The sequence below is a fragment of the Rhamphochromis longiceps genome, linkage group LG9 (assembly GCF_057381845.1).
Source record: "Rhamphochromis longiceps isolate RC_006_pf linkage group LG9, R_longiceps_female_GT1.1, whole genome shotgun sequence".
Classification (NCBI taxonomy): Eukaryota; Metazoa; Chordata; class Actinopteri; order Cichliformes; family Cichlidae; genus Rhamphochromis; species Rhamphochromis longiceps.
In genome coordinates this window covers 13,038,696-13,055,804 of record NC_140565.1, presented here as the reverse complement: position 1 = coordinate 13,055,804, position 17,109 = coordinate 13,038,696, and the positions used below count along the sequence as shown (strand labels likewise).

General features: G+C 39.5%; 1 protein-coding gene across 3 annotated transcripts in view; it reads right to left on the bottom strand.

The window, feature by feature from the left end:
* The window catches only part of col11a1a (collagen, type XI, alpha 1a), a 69,300-nt gene extending 53,076 nt beyond the window's left edge, over positions 1-16,224 (bottom strand). For 2 of the 3 annotated variants that reach the window (XM_085418345.1, XM_085418346.1), the window contains exons 1-6: positions 15,833-16,223; positions 11,176-11,340; positions 10,625-10,838; positions 8,237-8,399; positions 1,654-1,776; positions 185-277 (exon numbers count right to left, since the gene is read on the bottom strand). In XM_085418345.1, the coding sequence (XP_085274471.1) occupies positions 185-277; positions 1,654-1,776; positions 8,237-8,399; positions 10,625-10,838; positions 11,176-11,340; positions 15,833-15,947 (873 nt within the window). In that variant the 5' untranslated portion in view covers positions 15,948-16,223. Of the gene's footprint in view, positions 1-184; positions 278-1,653; positions 1,777-8,236; positions 8,400-10,624; positions 10,839-11,175; positions 11,341-15,832 lie in introns of all 3 variants that reach the window. The other variant, XM_085418344.1, reaches the window with a different exon arrangement.
* Positions 16,225-17,109: the final 885 nt, after the last annotated feature.

Genomic DNA, 17,109 nt, shown 5'->3' with positions numbered 1-17,109 from the left:
TTACACCTGCAGTACTGCACACTAAGGGCATGATCTCAATATTTTCATGTCGCAGGGCAAGTCGACCTTTTTAGCTTTGACATGAATGTAAACATAACAGTGGGACACGGAGACAATACACGAAAGAACCAAAATCTAAATGAGACAGCGCAAAAACATCTTGTCCTTCGCTTTTTCCATTTACCTGCGGCTCAAAATCATCATAGGTTGGACTGGTTTCTGTCGTTCCCTCTGAATACTCATCAAACACAGAGTAATCTAAATCATCAGTAGTGTACTGGAGAGGATGACAGAGGAGGGAGAGAGGTTTTCATGTTAGCAATAGCAAGACACATCTTCTTTCAACTTCTTTCAACAAGAAAATGACACACATAATTTAAATCAGCTTCATCATCCGATGTGTTTAAACAGCAAACAGTTAGAAAATATGCTTGAGGTAAGGTGTTGACAGTTCAACTACATTAAGCATTATCTGAACTGCTACAAGACACACAATGTAATGCAATGTTATATTCCATTATAGTGTATGCATGAAAATTATATGTATATTTTATAGCTAATATTTTTTATGATGGTCTCTTCAAATAACAACGAGTTGCTAAATTAAATAGTAGTCTTATTTTAGGAAACTAATACTGAATCAAGCAATACAGGTTTGACCTACAAGCAAACAGGTGGGGATGGTGTCAAATCTCATAAAACAGAGAAAAACAACAGAGACTAAATTACAAGCAGCATTTCAGGGACATCGTAATAGAAATTTCTCACAGAAGTCATGTAAATTATACACGACAGGACTTCTAAGATCAGCTGGAATACCTGGTCTGATTAAAAAAAATAAAAGTGGAACTATTATATAGCAGTTCCTTATTAAGGAGTGATGGTGACTTTTGAACTTTAATTTGCAGTCTCAACATGATGCCTTCATGGTTAAATGATTAAAATATTAAGGCAGGTAGAATTTCTTTTAGCAGTTACTAATTGATCAAAAACAGGTAGATCACACTTATATTGGCCCTTAAGGTACAAATACACCTTCCAGGACATCGCTGTGGCCAGATGTACAGCAGCTTCTGACATGACTGTGTATTCACCAATGAATAATCAATAGTGCAATTTATGGCATCTTTCTGAGTATGTGAAAAAATAAAGGGCAGGTTTTGGACAGCTCCAGATAACCGAGAATTCATGGATGTGTTGGATAAATATATCTGTATTGTACTGAACACAAATGGAAAATCAGCCAATCAGTACTCTTTTACTCCTTATTTGTATAGTCTGCAACAAAAATACAACATTGCAGTAGTAGTAGAAGTTTTAGTCATGATTATTAAATCCTAACAGCTTTGCATGTCTGTCGGTATGTCAGCATGCATCACTCTAGTGCAAATGATGAACTGATTCTCCAGGATCATAAACCTTTAGGTTTGTGAAACAGTGAAAGATCAAGTCAAAGCATTGCACTTTACCCTGGGGAGTATTTCCCAATATCGAATTTATTTTAATACATTAAAATATAAAAAGAAGGGTAATTAAGGCTTTAAAACATCTAAGCCCCTCCTCTGTCACAGTTTAGTTTATATTCCTATTTTTATGTTAGCTACTATGGTTGATTTGTGGAATCTCCACCACCCTCCCTGGTGGTTGCCTGACCTCTTCTGGCTCCTGTGCCTGCAAAGAATCGCTGAGGGCAGTGTCACAGTCTGGGCTGTAATGTTCACAGTAGTCGTATGCTGCTTTGGGATCCTCTACAATCAGAAGCTGCTGGATGTCCCCCTGCAGAAAACAGAAAAACAGAAAAAATAAGCAAATTTCTACCACACATGAATTTCTTTGCCAGCTTTAAAAATATACAGTCAACATCTGAAATCCTTATTTCGTTGCATGTTAATTTGCATGAATATTACTAGTACTGACAACTCCCTAAAGGATTATGAAACCTGATCACTACCTCCCTGACAAGGCAATGCTGTACCCAGGCCTACTGGCATGAGGGTCATGCCTCATCTTGCTCACAGACTCACACAACATCCACACACACTGTGTAAAGTGGAATAAATGAAAATCTTAAATTATAGACACTTATAGAGTCTGGCAGAGTAGAGTCTTGTATGATTAAACAGCTTGAAGCACAGACCACAGAATCCACACCGACAAGGCGCAGGGAGGAAACCGAGTTCAGACACTGGGAAATTATTGTTATCAGCACTGGATTTTACCTCAGGAAAAATAAATAAACGAGTATCATCAAGACACAAGAAACACCTGGTGTAGTCGTGTGTTTTACTATAAATATAAAAGACTTTATACTCAGTACAACAACTATAGTGAACGAAAGATAAGAAAATGAAATGCAAACAATCCTGGCAATGCAGTATTTCTGTTTTTATCCCACATATGCCTTATCACATGTGCACAGGGAATATACATTGAGAAAAATAAAATTTAAGTGTCATTTGTGGTTTTGATCATTTAATTCTAACTTCATATCCTGCCACAGCACACAGCTTTTTTACACCACTTCAAAAAATAAAAAACATATTTGCCAAAAATGTTGGGTACGTAAAAAGCAAACACAAGAATCTTTGTTTCCCCTCGAATCCTTGTTCACAAGTCAGCCAGCTATCTGACTCAAACTCAGTATTTTCTGATTTGCCTAGCAAACCCACAAGACGACATGTTTACCCATAAAGTCGATTGTAGTGAGTGTCGAAAGGCAATTGTGTTACAGCTCAGCTGACCACTAAATAAAGACAACCAATTAAGCAAAATTTGTATTGCACACAGTTTTAAGTTCCTAAAACACAAACAAAGGTAGATTTCAAACATGATTTATGAATGTTTACTGTGTGACCGGATACCGCAACGCTTGACACCACTCCAGCACTGCCAAGCCCTTGGTCTTATAGCCAAATCAAACAGTTTTTTTCTTTGGCGTCTAGAACTGCTTGAACTGAGTCTCTGCAGACTGACTTTGTGCATCTACACGCTACACCACCACTGAACCAATGGCTGGGTGAAGGGTGTTGGATCTGAGGCAGCTCACAGGTACAATCCCAACATATCTGTGTCAGCAGAGGCACTATAGGTCGAAGAGCAGAATAGAGTATTGGAAGTCAGACAGAAGAGGAATCAAGGAAGCTGAAACTTGGCAGGAGAATGTGTTTGTGTGTCTGTGTGCACGTTTGTGTGTGCATGCATGAACTCTCCTTTTGTTAAAAAAACAGATCTATGGAATCCTTGACATGTACCTCAGAATAAACATCAATGTGTTGGGGCTTGCTCCGTGTATAACGATCCATCCGCATCGTGTTTGACTGCATCACTTTGGCAGTCCAGAGAATCCTGCCTATGTTTCTGAATGTAGGAATGCATTTGTAAAAATTAAACCTCATACTGTCAGTTTAAAGTTAAACACACTGCAACTGCACACAAAAGTCTATCTGATGTACCATAGAAAGCATCTTCTCTGTCTCTGGTTCTTCTAGCTACTGCAGTTGCTCCATTCCTTGGACTGCCAAACATCTGATCTTATCTGTCATGCCTAATTCAAACTTTCTGTTTTATTAGGCTAGTCACAACATTTCTGCTCATGCCAAGTCATTACACTACATATATTACATTTTAGTAGCCACACTCTTGGATCGCACAGTGGGACAATTAAATAGCTGTACCCACAGTGTCTGAAAGATACCACACAACTAAGCTTTTAGTAACCACTCAGTACCAAGGTCCGGTCTCTTCCCTCTAAGGACACAAATGGAGACAAACAATAGCAGCAAAATGCCAGACACAGAGCCCAAACACACATTTATAAAGCTTAAGGGTGATGTCTTTTTGTTTAGTTTGATTTAACATACCTGTCTGTGTATACATTTACAAATAAAAAATTAACTTGTGTTATCATTTGAAGACATTTGCCATATTGTTCATTAAATCAAAATTTTACTTGTATAATGATCATTGAACAGCTATAAATCAAGCCTGGAAAGAGATTTGTGTGTGCCTCAGTCCAAGTGTTTTGGGGGAGGGGACTCAATAAAAAAAGGTAAGATCAAGCTTTCTCCTGAATCAAGCTGACATGTATTACCTCACATGTGTCACCATAAGACCAACAGTGAATGCTTGAACCCTGATTTGAGTCAGCTGTAATTAGTCCACGTCTGAGAGCCACCCTTCTGCACACAAATAGGTTGTGGAGACATGGTGTTCTCACTCAAAACCAGCTCAGCACAATTAGTAAACTTCTGACTGCGTCATGACCAACATATTCAACAATAGTTATAATTAGAAAAAAAATGATCAAAGATGGGCATTCACAATCAAGAACACCAGTAAAGTTTTAATAGATAAAAACATTTTAAATTAAATTTAAGATTTTATTCTTGGAGACTGCTGGGATGATAAATGTTGAAGCAAATCTATATGAATCATCTCATCATCAATATACCTGCCAAGTTCTTCTTTCATCTCTCAGGTATAAACCGAAATCCCACAGACAGCTTCTTCCTTTAACGGTTCATTAAAATGTCTTTCCAGTAAATAATAAGACTGCTGCAGACCTGCATTACAAACAAGAGCCAAACCACAAAACCAAGACAAGGTAAGAGAGAAACTAATATTAAATCTGGAAAGTAACACCATGAGGGCTCCAGAGACAGACGGGGATTTAGAGAGAGCAGCTGGGATGGTAAAAGATGTTTTGTACTGGGAAACACCTGGGAAGAGTTACACCACAGTTCTAAGCCTGTCTTCTAATGTGGACTGCTGAGAAAAAAAGGGGTGAAAAAAGCCAAAGCAACTTGGAGTAAAGCCAGAACTCCAAAATATGCCCCTCCTGGCTACAGAATACCTCTGTGCAGCATGGAAGCAAGCCCATGAGGTTATACATTAATGACTGCACTGTTAGAGGTCAATAAGAAAAGGGAGGGCATGAATAAGAGCAGTGGGACTAAGATCAACAGCTGATACTTGTCAGTCCTTGTAGAAATCAGTTTGCTACTCTATACCTGCTTTATCCACCTTGTGAAGCATCCCATGCTACCAAAATAGTAAAGTTATGTAATGCCTTTGAAAAAAATCCACTTTCACAAAGGGCTTTGGCAAAGAAGTTAAAGCAAAATACAAGACTAAGAAACGGAGATGCACTGATCAACCAGCCAGGGACCACAATCAACTGATTTCCAAATTGTTCAAGGCGGTCTGTTTCAGGCATGCGCAACATCCACACGTGTGCACGCTCACAGCACTCACAGCCACATGCTAACATGTCGTTAGCATGGAAGCTCTTCACTGTGTGTGCAGACACAAAGTTTGCCAATGTAAACCGCATCTGTTGTCACAAAAACAAATACCATAACAAATGTAATCAGACACTTAAATCACCCTCACCCACACATCCAATGGATCTGTTAAAGAATCTAACAAGGGAAAAGTAACTAAAATTAAAGCTATGCTAATTTTAGTTAATCAGGATAAGCAGGGTCAAAGCAGTTACGAAGAACATTATTATAATTTTCAAATAAATTTACCAGTTATTACATTATTATCTGAAACATGTCTTTGTTTGTTTCACGAATCGTTGTTAACATGTACTAGTTAAGTCAAGGAGTCGCTAATAAAAAGTTATGTTTGTTTTTTTTGGAAAAACTGCATCTGTCTTATACTTTATGTAGCACAAAGTGACAGAAATAAACCTGGAAAATAATCATATTTGTGATCTGCAAAGGGCAAATTCTGACATATATCTTTTTTTACATTCTACCTCATCCTAACCACAAGGCATCTTGGGATATAAATAAACATGGAAGAGGTCCACGCATAGTAAAATTGTTGGAATCGAGAGGTATATTGAAATAACATCTATTTTTTGAACCATTAGCATGCAGCAATGTCACCTTTTTCTGTGACAGTTAGCTATTTGTTTGTTTTTCTCTCTCAGTTAAAGTCCTACTTCAAGTTCTAAATACAGAGGCAAGTTATCACTGGCCAAATTTATCATCAGCATGTGTCCTTTGACATACTGTAGCCAAAGGCAACATACCTTTAAGTCTAACCACAGTCAGCTGTAATTAGACAGCCTCATACAACAATTACAACAATATGTGATTTATAATCCTAGTAAACACTAGAATGCGCAAGTAAGAAAAAGAACTCAAAAGGCAAAGTGATATATCTGTGCATTTATACATATATATATATGTGTGTGTATATGTGTGAGTGTTTTCACCAGGCATGAATAGACAGTCTCGTTTAACACAGTAGGGAGGCCTGAACCTAGGGAGGATACAGTGGGAGGAGGGGGTGGTGAGCATGGGTGAGTATGCAGGGAGGGGAGGAGATGAGCAACTAAGAAGGCCTGAAGGCTCAATGAAAGACTCCCATTCATCTAAGCCAGATCCCTTTGCCATGGTGGTCGCCTCAAACCTGAGGCAGGTACTGCATGAATAGACATTTATGAAAAATGCAGGTGAAGTTGGGAAAATAAATTCCAAAATTTGAGTAAAGAAACACATAACAGCAATGTGTGCTATCTAACCCTATAAATCGAACACTACTCATTTAACAGAGAAGTAAAACTTTTGGACAAACTGGCAATTTTGTATTTCTTACATTTCAAAACATTTTTTAAATTTTCTTATACATAGTTATATTTTTACCAGGTCAAATCTCATAAAACTCGAGCAATGACCAATTTTACAAAAAAAAAAAAAAGATCAAAACATCAGGGGGAGGTCTGACATCATCTCTCATTATAAAAAAATTGGCATGAATGTAAAAGGTCGAGGTATTTCCTTCCCCTCTACTGTACATCCCAGCATGCAATGGGCACTGAGGATATCTGAAGAGCGCAAGGACAGAGAACAGACAGGAGACCTGTTCCAAAAACTACACAGAGAAGATCCTGTTAGGTGACTTATGGCTCATATTTTCAGCCCTTCCACTGCCAGCCTCTGACTAGACACACTGTTTGATACAAACACGGGCCTCAGTGCCCCCCCCCCCCCCCCATAAATCTAATCAAAACTGGCAGGATATGTGAAAGCAAATCTGCTTATAAACGTTTAAAAAATAGTACAACAAATAGGAATAAGTCGGCCATCATAGATCATAAACTACAATCTGGTTTTGTCAGCTGATAAACATTTTTTAGATGTTTTTAGAAAGATTATTCACTTGAGATGAACAATCCTTTTTTAAGGGGCTCTCACAAAAATAATCAGGATATACAACATAAAAAGCAAAATAATGCTTTATAAACGTAAACAGGATAAGCAAACATGTTCTCATAACATGAAGTGGTGTGACTGTTTGTGCTGTCTATGTCTTTGTGTCTGATTTGAGCTTTTAAAGGTCTTTAATGTTGGATTTATATATTAGACACTGATGTCTTTGTTTTATCTTTTCTCATCTTTGTGGAATATATTAAAATACATAAGTGAATCATCCACATAAATATATGCTTTAATATACACCTGCAATGGTTACTTTTTTAAATAAAAGTAAAAGTAGGCAGTAAATCTAGTCTGTACCACTTAGGCAAACCTCAGTCCAAAATAGTTCTCATGCAGCCACCCAGTGACCTTTATGTTTCACCATAAATATCATGACAATTCAGCCTCTGTTTGTCATTATTTACGTCTGCCTGACCCACTGCCACCATCAACCTCTGGATGACCTGCGCCTCAAAGCAGAACAAACATCACACTGAACGAACAAATGGTAACAAACCCAAACTCCCAGACAGTTACTCATACAGTCTGGGAGTTTGAAGCAGAACAAAGCAGATTTGTATTCGATTTATATTCAATATCCCTTAGTTATGGAAAATTCTTCTGTGGGAAGATCAAATAAAACAGCAAATGTTAAAGTTGCCACAAGGTAGCTTTACTGAAAATGAGAAGCGACAAAGCTCAAATGGTCTCAGATATCTCATATCTGATACGCATGTTGTCAGGATCACAAGGATCTGTGCCAGCGGGATTTAAACTATAACCTACTAAACAACGCACTTTCAAAACTGGGTAGACAGTAAATACTCTTTCAAATTAAACAAGGGAAAAATGCATTTAATACACACAGTAATGGATTAAACTTCTACTTTTTCAGTCACAGATGGCAGATGCATGGTTCCTAAACAATGTGCCAAAATACAAAGCAAATGTGTCAAAATGCAGATTAGAAAACTCAATCACAAACACTGTACATATGCAATCCACCACGTTGACAACCTTACCTGGAAACCCTCCTGATCCAGTATCCTGGTGCCGAACACAGTAATGCCATCGGTGCTGACGGAGGCATGGTCACTCCTGGGGAGGTTTTTGGTGACCTTGTTCTTACAGTCTACAATGATAGTGGCCACTTTGTTCTCCACACTGATGGCTACACGATGCCACCTAATCAAGGACACACACAAGGAGAAAAGCAATAAATGAAAAAAAGGAAACATCTATAAAGTTCAATAAGTTAACTGCTTGTTATTTAATCATTTTTGAAATGTTGTTGCATGTTGTTGCTGTGGGAATTCTCACATAATAAAAAGGCCTTGACACAGCAGATAGCTGCTAAAAAATATTATTATAGGTGTCAAGTACAAATTAGGATATCTAATTTAATTTAATTTAATCATAATCTAAAACAACATCAGCACTTTAACAGTATGTAGTCCACTTTGACTGCTTCACAACACAACTCAAGGAGAAAGAAATTCACAATACTCATTACAATACATGCTCCAGTGTTTATGGTATATTTTGATCGGCAACCGCCATCGATGCAATGGGTTAACTGGGGTCACACGTGAGTCTGACACCTTCCTTGCCTCTGCACCATTTGCGCTGCACTTGAGGGCTATTGCATACCAGGCAGCACTGGACCACATTCTTGCCCCCACACTTTGGCCCTGTTTAACACGGGATTACACTCATTAAACTCCAAACTTAATCCTCCTTCTGGGTTACTTAGCATGACAGACGTTGTGAACATTGTGGAAAGTGTGTGTCAAGATCCAGGAAGGCTTGCCTTGCCAGAGCAGGAGACAGACAGTCAAAACATTGTTCACAGGTGGAAGATGAGACCTGACAACATCTTAACTTAAGATAGCAATCAAAGACCTTTTTTTTAATCACAGATATAACTGTTTCTGATAATTCATTTATCTGCGTGGTCAATTGTGTTACCAAAAGTGAAAATGTGTCTTTGAATATCAGCTAAGTCATACAGACACATTCCAGGGCAGGAAATGGAGCTTGGAGAAAAATAAATGTGCAACACTCTCTGGGATAAGCACTACGGCACAAAGGACTATTTGTCACCTTATGTGGCAGAAAAGCAATCGTTGACTTCAGTCAGTTTTCTCAGACTTTAAGTGCATATTGATCGGAGGGGTAAGATTATATTTGAAATAGCATATTATTATATAAATCATATTTAAAAAGTGTAATTATGGCAAAACTAAGTTGCATCATATCTTATCCATTTTTCTAAATAAAAGAATGCTCCTTTTTACCTCATTAATAGCAGATCATTGTACCTCCCTATTCAGCCTGAGTGTCTGCTTGCTAGTACCAGTGAATCCATCCATGCATGCAGCTATAGCCACTGAAGTTTTAAACAAGACCTTGAGCTGGAAAGTCCTCCACCAAAAACAGTGCACTCTCTAACAAAGCAAGTAGCACATAATGGGCAAAACCGCCTACAAGACTAGCACAAAGCCGGCTCAGAGTATCTTTCATTTGCTGAAAAATGCTCACGAAGCAGCATTATTGCTGACTTTTCAAGGATTTGTCAAGCTTATTTCTATTATGATAACAGCATATATACTATAACTCATCTTAAGCCAATTTAGAGCACAAAAATATTGTGACTGGGTTCTGACTTCCTTCTAAAGTTCAGCATGTTCAGCAAGTGCAAAATCCTTTAATAACACTGGAAGAAACTGTAAAGCACAGCATCCTTTCTGATTATTTATCCCCAGCCTGTCCCTGCACATGGACTCTTGACAGTGACCTAAAAACTCCCACTGAGCATTTTGTGATTTTTGAACATGGGAGAAGATAATCAGGTTTATGCTAAATGTTAAGAGGCCTGTATTTCTGGTACTGCCCCTTGCCTCTGTCTCTAAAATAGCAGAGGCAGTGAGTTCATAGATGAGGTCAGGTTGTCCATAGCAGTCCTGCTGTGCCCCAATAATCCAGTGTCTGTCTCTGACCTGTCTCTATGCCCACAGACCCCTGATGAGATGGCTAATCCGGTGATGAGCACCTGCAGCGCAACAAGGGGAAGATCTGGGTTGTTTTCTCACTTTTATTAAAAAGAACAAGTCAGTGGGAATCAGAAAATATTTAGCTTTACATGGTCATTAAACTATTTTTAGGCTGATTAAAATAGCATTCAATGCATTATAGGAACGCATAGTCCAGCAAAACTGGCACCAATAAATAAATGCTGGATCACTTTGTTCAAAACTATTCAGTGCTGCAAAATGCCAAAGCACTGGCATGTTTCCTTTGCCCCATGTTGCATTTTAACACCCTTCACTCTCCACACCCATTCCCTCTGAGGTCCTGTGCATGTGTTCGAATACGTGACTACGTGAGTGAATGTTCGAGATCTGACGTACTTTCCGTCAGCAAGGTTAAGACCATCAAACAGGGGGTATTCCTCTGGGACTGGCTTGCCATTATGATCCTCATACAGGAAGATAGGTGAGCGTCCAACCTCCACGCCCAGCTGCTGGACTCCTTGCTCGTTGTAAATGGACAGCAAGAAGGACTGGATGCCAGATTTGGGACGCACTGTGGCTAGGATGGCGAAATCCTCAGGAAAAACACCACCTGCATGGTCAAAACAGAAAAGTTAATGTGACTGAGATGATCTAATAAATAAAATTTAATTTCGCCCAGCATCACTTTTCTTTTCAAAAGTAATAAATAACTACCAATAAATATTTTTAGTACGTTCTCAGTAAATACTCATTTTATCACAGTGAATTACAATAATAATAACACTATAATGATGCGACATTACTCGCTTTTAATTTTGGTAAAATATTAAGGCGCATGGAAATCTACACATATCTGCATGGTATGTTTTTCTCATGCTCACCTAATGTCGTGATAAAAGCAGTCACTAGCAGTTTGCACATAGCAGCCTAAGGTTAAAGGTACTTACCAGGGAATAGCTGTGTGGTGGGGGCACTGATCTGGACCTCCTTGGCAACTCTGTAAGCTGTATCTGGCGTCGATGCTCTTCGGTTTGCGCAAAATCCTGTTGTTTTTGTCACTCCTTTGGGGTAATTTTCAAATGCTAATACTTTTAGGACATCCACTGGCTCTGCTGTTTAAAAGGCAAAGAAAACATCAGGTTATTGCAGCGATTTCTGTGGGCAACATGAAGGTGCGCTTCCTTTTCATAACCACCTCATGAACGATTCAGGTTGGAAACATAAAACGCAGTCCATCAAGATAGTATGCTAAAGTGAAGGTGCATTCTCAACAAAGTCCAAAGATATTAAGGGAACAATGATGAGTGTTGGGGCTTTTAACATTTTTTTTTTATATAAATAAACATGTCATTGTGCTTGTAAATAAATGCAGGGCACTAACAGGACTTCTACCTAATGTTAAATTAAATTTTTATAAATTATGGCTTTTTATCAAAAATATGTGTGTTATGCTGGTTAAATGTGGAGTTCAGTTTCTTACAATAAATAGTTAAATTAGGAAATGTGGCCTTGCCCAGGCTCTACAATCTCATCTGACAGGAAATGTCTAAGCCAAGCATACCAATGAACAATGCACCAACAGAATTCGAGCTCTATAACACCTGGATAGGTTTACCTTGATAAGACTCTTCAATCTGATGTGCTTTACATAAAGGAGCCTATGTGGGTGCAAATGGACTCCCATGGGAAAGCATTGTAATTATGCCTTCTATTCAGACCACTGTCTCATCATAAAACATTAGGTTGGGAAAACATCAACTGCAACATATACCATATGTATATATACCAACATTGGCCATATAGGCCATTAGCAGCTGGAAGATTTTTTTTTCCTGCCCAAGGTCTGATAAAAATGTGAAATATTTGATGGATAAATTCAGCAAGCGTTATTTATAGACAAATGAGTTTAACTCCTGAATATGCTCAAATGACAGTTGCTCAGTTTACTCCATGAAGCAGACAGCGGTATCTGAATAAATCAGGCAATACAACTGCAGACTGCTGGATGTAATAACACTAATGTGTTTTTCTGGAGCGGAAGCATGCAAAGGTGCCTGAAAGCATCAGTAAGCCTCTTCTGATCGCTCTCAAGCCGCTGTTATGGTTGGCATGTTGAGGTCAAATAACTCTTGTATTTCTCTAACTTCTTGACACAAGAGGATGTTAAAAAAAGTCACTGATGTTGATCTCAACACTTTCTGGTTAACATTCCAGCAATGGCAAGGAAAAGAAAAGAAAGAGCATGTTTCATTCATTCGGAGAAGCATGTGCTCTGGGAACAAGCTCCTGTCTTAACATCTACAACTGAATACTGAATGTGCCACTAGCAGCTCTCATACAGAAGGCTTGTATAAGATCATTAGATAGTCACAACAGGTCAAAATGCTAGCAGAGAGCTGATCTCCTTAAACTTGGTGCACTTTGAACTTTGAAATCTGAAGAAGTCACAAGGCCGTTCACAAACACCAACCGCTAATAGATCCCTCTAAGAAAAATCTGTGTTGGCTGATTAACTCACTCGCATTTCAACAAAACGCTCAAAGGAAGATAAGGCAAAGTATCTAAAAACATCTTAAATAAATGCGAAGTTGAGAGCATTATCAGCCGTGACTGTGGGAATACCCTCACTAAGGACAACATGGTCATTTTTGTAGCTTGTGAGGATGAAGCAACTACTTATTTTGGAGCGTGAACTGAGGAGCTTATTGTGAGTTCCCGCAGAGTCGCTTTCAGTTCAGACTCCAGGACTCATATGTTCCAGATGTGCCAATTTGGCCAGGCTACGACCCTCATACAGTGGTGCTGTGAAAACGTCAATACTGGCCAATCCATCAAGGTGGCCAAATGAGTGTGCACAGATTTTAAAAGAGTGCATCTGATGAGCTGGTGTGTTTGCCCTCAAGGCTAAGTAAATAGGCCACATAGCTGTGAGAAGAACTCAGGATGGACCTTCCTTAGTGTGGAGGAGGAACCAGTACCTAAGCTGCTAAATACTCTGTTGTTTCATCACTCCTTGCGTGGATGATAATGCAAACTATAGAGAAAGAGGAGAATGGGAGGAGCAATATAAAGCTTTGTTGCCATAAGACATCAAAATGGACAGATTTAATTTATTTGTCATGTTCACAAGTGTACATCATTGTAAACTGCATGTTCCAAAAGATATCATCATTCACATCTGAGGCCAAATACTCTCAACTCTAACTAAACTGTACATAACACTCCTATAATAAATCCCACACTCACTTTCTCATTTTCAGCATTTTTGTCTTTTAAGGTAAAGAAATGTAAAATTGGCTGGTAAATAGAAGAGGACCTTTTCACCTGCAGCTCCCTGAGACTCTAATAACATCTTCAGAGTGTCTCTCTCCCTCTCTCTCTCTTTCTATATATATAGCCCCTCTCCCCCACTCTCCCTCTCTGCTTCCTTTAACTTCCACCACGCTGCCGGCTAAAACAAGACGGCTTTATGCTGCTGTCATACCAAAGAAACTTCACTGAGACCAACCCAGTTTTCAAAGCATTTCCCCCCACTCCTCTTCCTTCACTTTACTTTTCCTCACACTATCTCTTTTTACTGTATGCCTCCATATGGAAATATGGGTTTGTTTGCCCCATTGTGTTTAAATCTCTAAATGAACTGACAATAACAATAAATGTGTGACAGCTTCAGCAGACAAAGGTCCAGCAAGGAGCTGATTAGCTCTTGTTCACAGTTGGGCATTTTAAGGAGAAGACTCTGGAAATGCTAGCTTTGTCTGCTGGAATGCACATCTGAGCCTACGCCCCAGGGGCTGAGAAAACGTGTCTGTACACTGCTAGATGGAGAGGGCACCCTACAGGAACAGCTCCTACTGCCATAAAGAGTGGCGAAGAAATTAGGACCATAGAGCACAAAGTCTGCAGGAGGATATTTAAATTGTATAAAAATGTCTCTAGTTGTTTAGTTATTAAACGGTACATTTTCAATTTAGACCATAAATTCAGTAATTTTCATCAAATTTAACAGGTTCTGTAGTACTTTAACACAACAAATGATACCAAAATGCTGTGTGAAGTAGATAAATGCACAACAACGTAATCATGAACCCCTGCATTTGCACAACATCAAGTGAAACAATTAAACTGCATTTATTTCTTGTTTTGCAGAACACGCTTTCAGTCTACCACTGAAAACCCACTAGACAAACTGCAGGTATTGGATAAATATCACTATGAAGTTCATGTTTATCTCCAACAGCCTTTTTTTAAACAAGGAGTCCTTACAGAGTTGTCGGCCAAGATGTGAGACCCATGTAATCCTGAACCATGTCACTTGTGGCTGTAATGGTAGGCTAGGCCCATACGCAGGTCTGCTCTTTGAAGGCTCTTAAATCATAGGGAAGCTCAAAAAGGACCATCATCAAATAACTGCTCAATACTTAGAGAGGAAGCATTCCCACCACGGACACAACACAGCCTTGTCCTGCAGCTGACCAAACCTTTAAGTGCAAAGTTGGTGGGTGGCAAGGGGGAGGGGGGATGCACAGGCCAGTTTTTGGGCTTTGGTGTGGACCAGGGCAGTGTGGAGATAGGGTGAACCTGCATGACCACATTAGCACCCACACCGACAGTTGATTTGCACTCTGCTCTGACAGGTCGGAGATCCACTGAGACCTTTCATAAAAGCGGATTTCATGAAACGATTGCTGCTGTTCCGCAAACCACAACTTTCACGTCAAAATGTTTGTGCCCAAGAACCTTCAATTAAATATCTTTCCACACGTTCACACGTTAGAATTTCACCCACTGTATAATTTGAGACTGGCAATCAGATCACGGCCAAAGTTAAACACCAATCCACTGTTGAATATATCTTCAGCCAGGCATGAAGTAAAGAACTGCATTCTGATATGAGTGGTGCAGTTAAACAGTTGTAAGAAACAAGTGAACAAAGTCCAGGGTCCGACAAATGTCCAGTGCCATCTGGCTGGAAAAGCCCACCCTGCTAACCGTGTTCCAATCCACCTAGGGGACCACAGTTCAAACAAAGAGGTTTCTTTTTGCCCAAGTGAATCTTACAAAAAAGAGAGAGAAAAAGCACCATGCTCTGTTTCCTGATCTTTATAAGTGCATACCAGCGGCTTAGGATGAATTTAATTAGGCCATGTGTTTCATATTTGCCGCAGACGCTTTTCATTCATGCGTAAAAGTAGCACGAGGTAAAATTTGCTTTAATTAACGGGATTTTGATCAACTAATACACGCATTTCAAGCGATTCCTCACGAGCACTACCTGCGCCGCCTGTCTCAAAGTATTTAACGGTTCTCCTCACAGTGGCAGTAACAGGGCACACCTTTGCGGTGCCTTTGGTTCGGCTTTCATCGGCTTCTAAATATGGGGCAGTCTCACCTTATTGTGACTCGTTTGTTTGTGAAACGGGAAAACACGTCTAATTGCGATGCGAGCATAACGCTGCCTTCTCCAGGTAAGTATGTTACACCCCCACCCCCCAATCTCCATCATCAGTTACCTAGGTTTGCCATCCAGTCGGCGTTCCGTACACCGTCCCCTTTTCGGCAATACAAAGTTTATTAGAGGCGTTTGGGACCTAGTAATCTTACCTGCTCTGACATTAGCAGCCTGTAGAACCAAGGTTATAGTGATGAATCCGGTTACAGTGGAATCCATAAGCCACCTTTTCGTTTTCCACCTTGTGGACCACCTTTGCATCTCCATGGTCGCGCGCCCACAAGTGTATAAAACTTCTGGGCGACTTAAGTGATTTTTACTGACGTCCCTTCCACAATCCCAAGTAATGATAGATACTGTCCTACAAAAAAGCCATATGTGACGAATTTAAGCCTCTTCTCTCAGCCACAACGAGGCCCTGATCCTCCTGTACCGTGCCCAGCCTTCACAGTGAAGGTAGTCGGGCTTTATCCAAAACGCAAAGAGTGCAATCGGTACACTTGGTGCGTCCACGGACAGGAGGGCTGGGCGAGCTCCACAAACCAGAGCAAGGATTACAGGGAAATGACAAGTGAACCAGCCCCCGATTAGCAAATCACGGGGCTGGAAATTCTCCTTCGGGTCCACCCATTGGCTTTGTTGTGCGCCCCCCGAAGTCTCTTCAGAGCGCTTTTCATGAAAGAAAACTGACACAGCTCATAATGACCTGGGAAAACTGTGCACGCAGGATGTTCGGTAACATTGATAATATCTACAATTCACCAGAGACTACATCATTTGTTATCCACAATGTTTTCTTATACACCATTCAAAAATAATAGTAGTGAATTATAATGCACCATTGAATCAAACAAAACACCAGACAGTGCTACAGAGTCACTGAGGATTCAATATTTTACATCACTACAAATACTAATCAACAGGATTTTCCGTGGACAGAAACATGAAAAAGGAAAAGAAAACCGACCCTGAAAGGTCCTGCGGGTGTGGAATGAAAGAAAACACTTGAATAAATTAGAGGAATGCAGATGTTTTGCTTTGGGGTATGAGAGATCAATAAATGTTTTGATGTTATGCCTCATAAACATCCAGACCAACTAGACCTACGGAATATTTTAGTCATACACTGACCTTCAACAAGCTAACAGAATATTATTTGTTTGTTTGTTTGTTTGTTTTTGGTCATGAAGGGTAATGTTCTCCTGATGTGTAGTTAAACTAAAAAAAGAAATAACAACAAAACCTGAAGATACATTTCATTTTATTTGCTAATGTTATCGCTTTTTTATACTTACACCATGCTCTTATTCAAAGCCAATAAACCTTATGTTGTGCTTTCTAGATCAGTGATTAGGTCATTTTGCTTTTAAAGTTTTTTTAAAGGAAAGAAAAAAAAGACAGAAAGACAGAGAGTTACTTCCTCAATTTC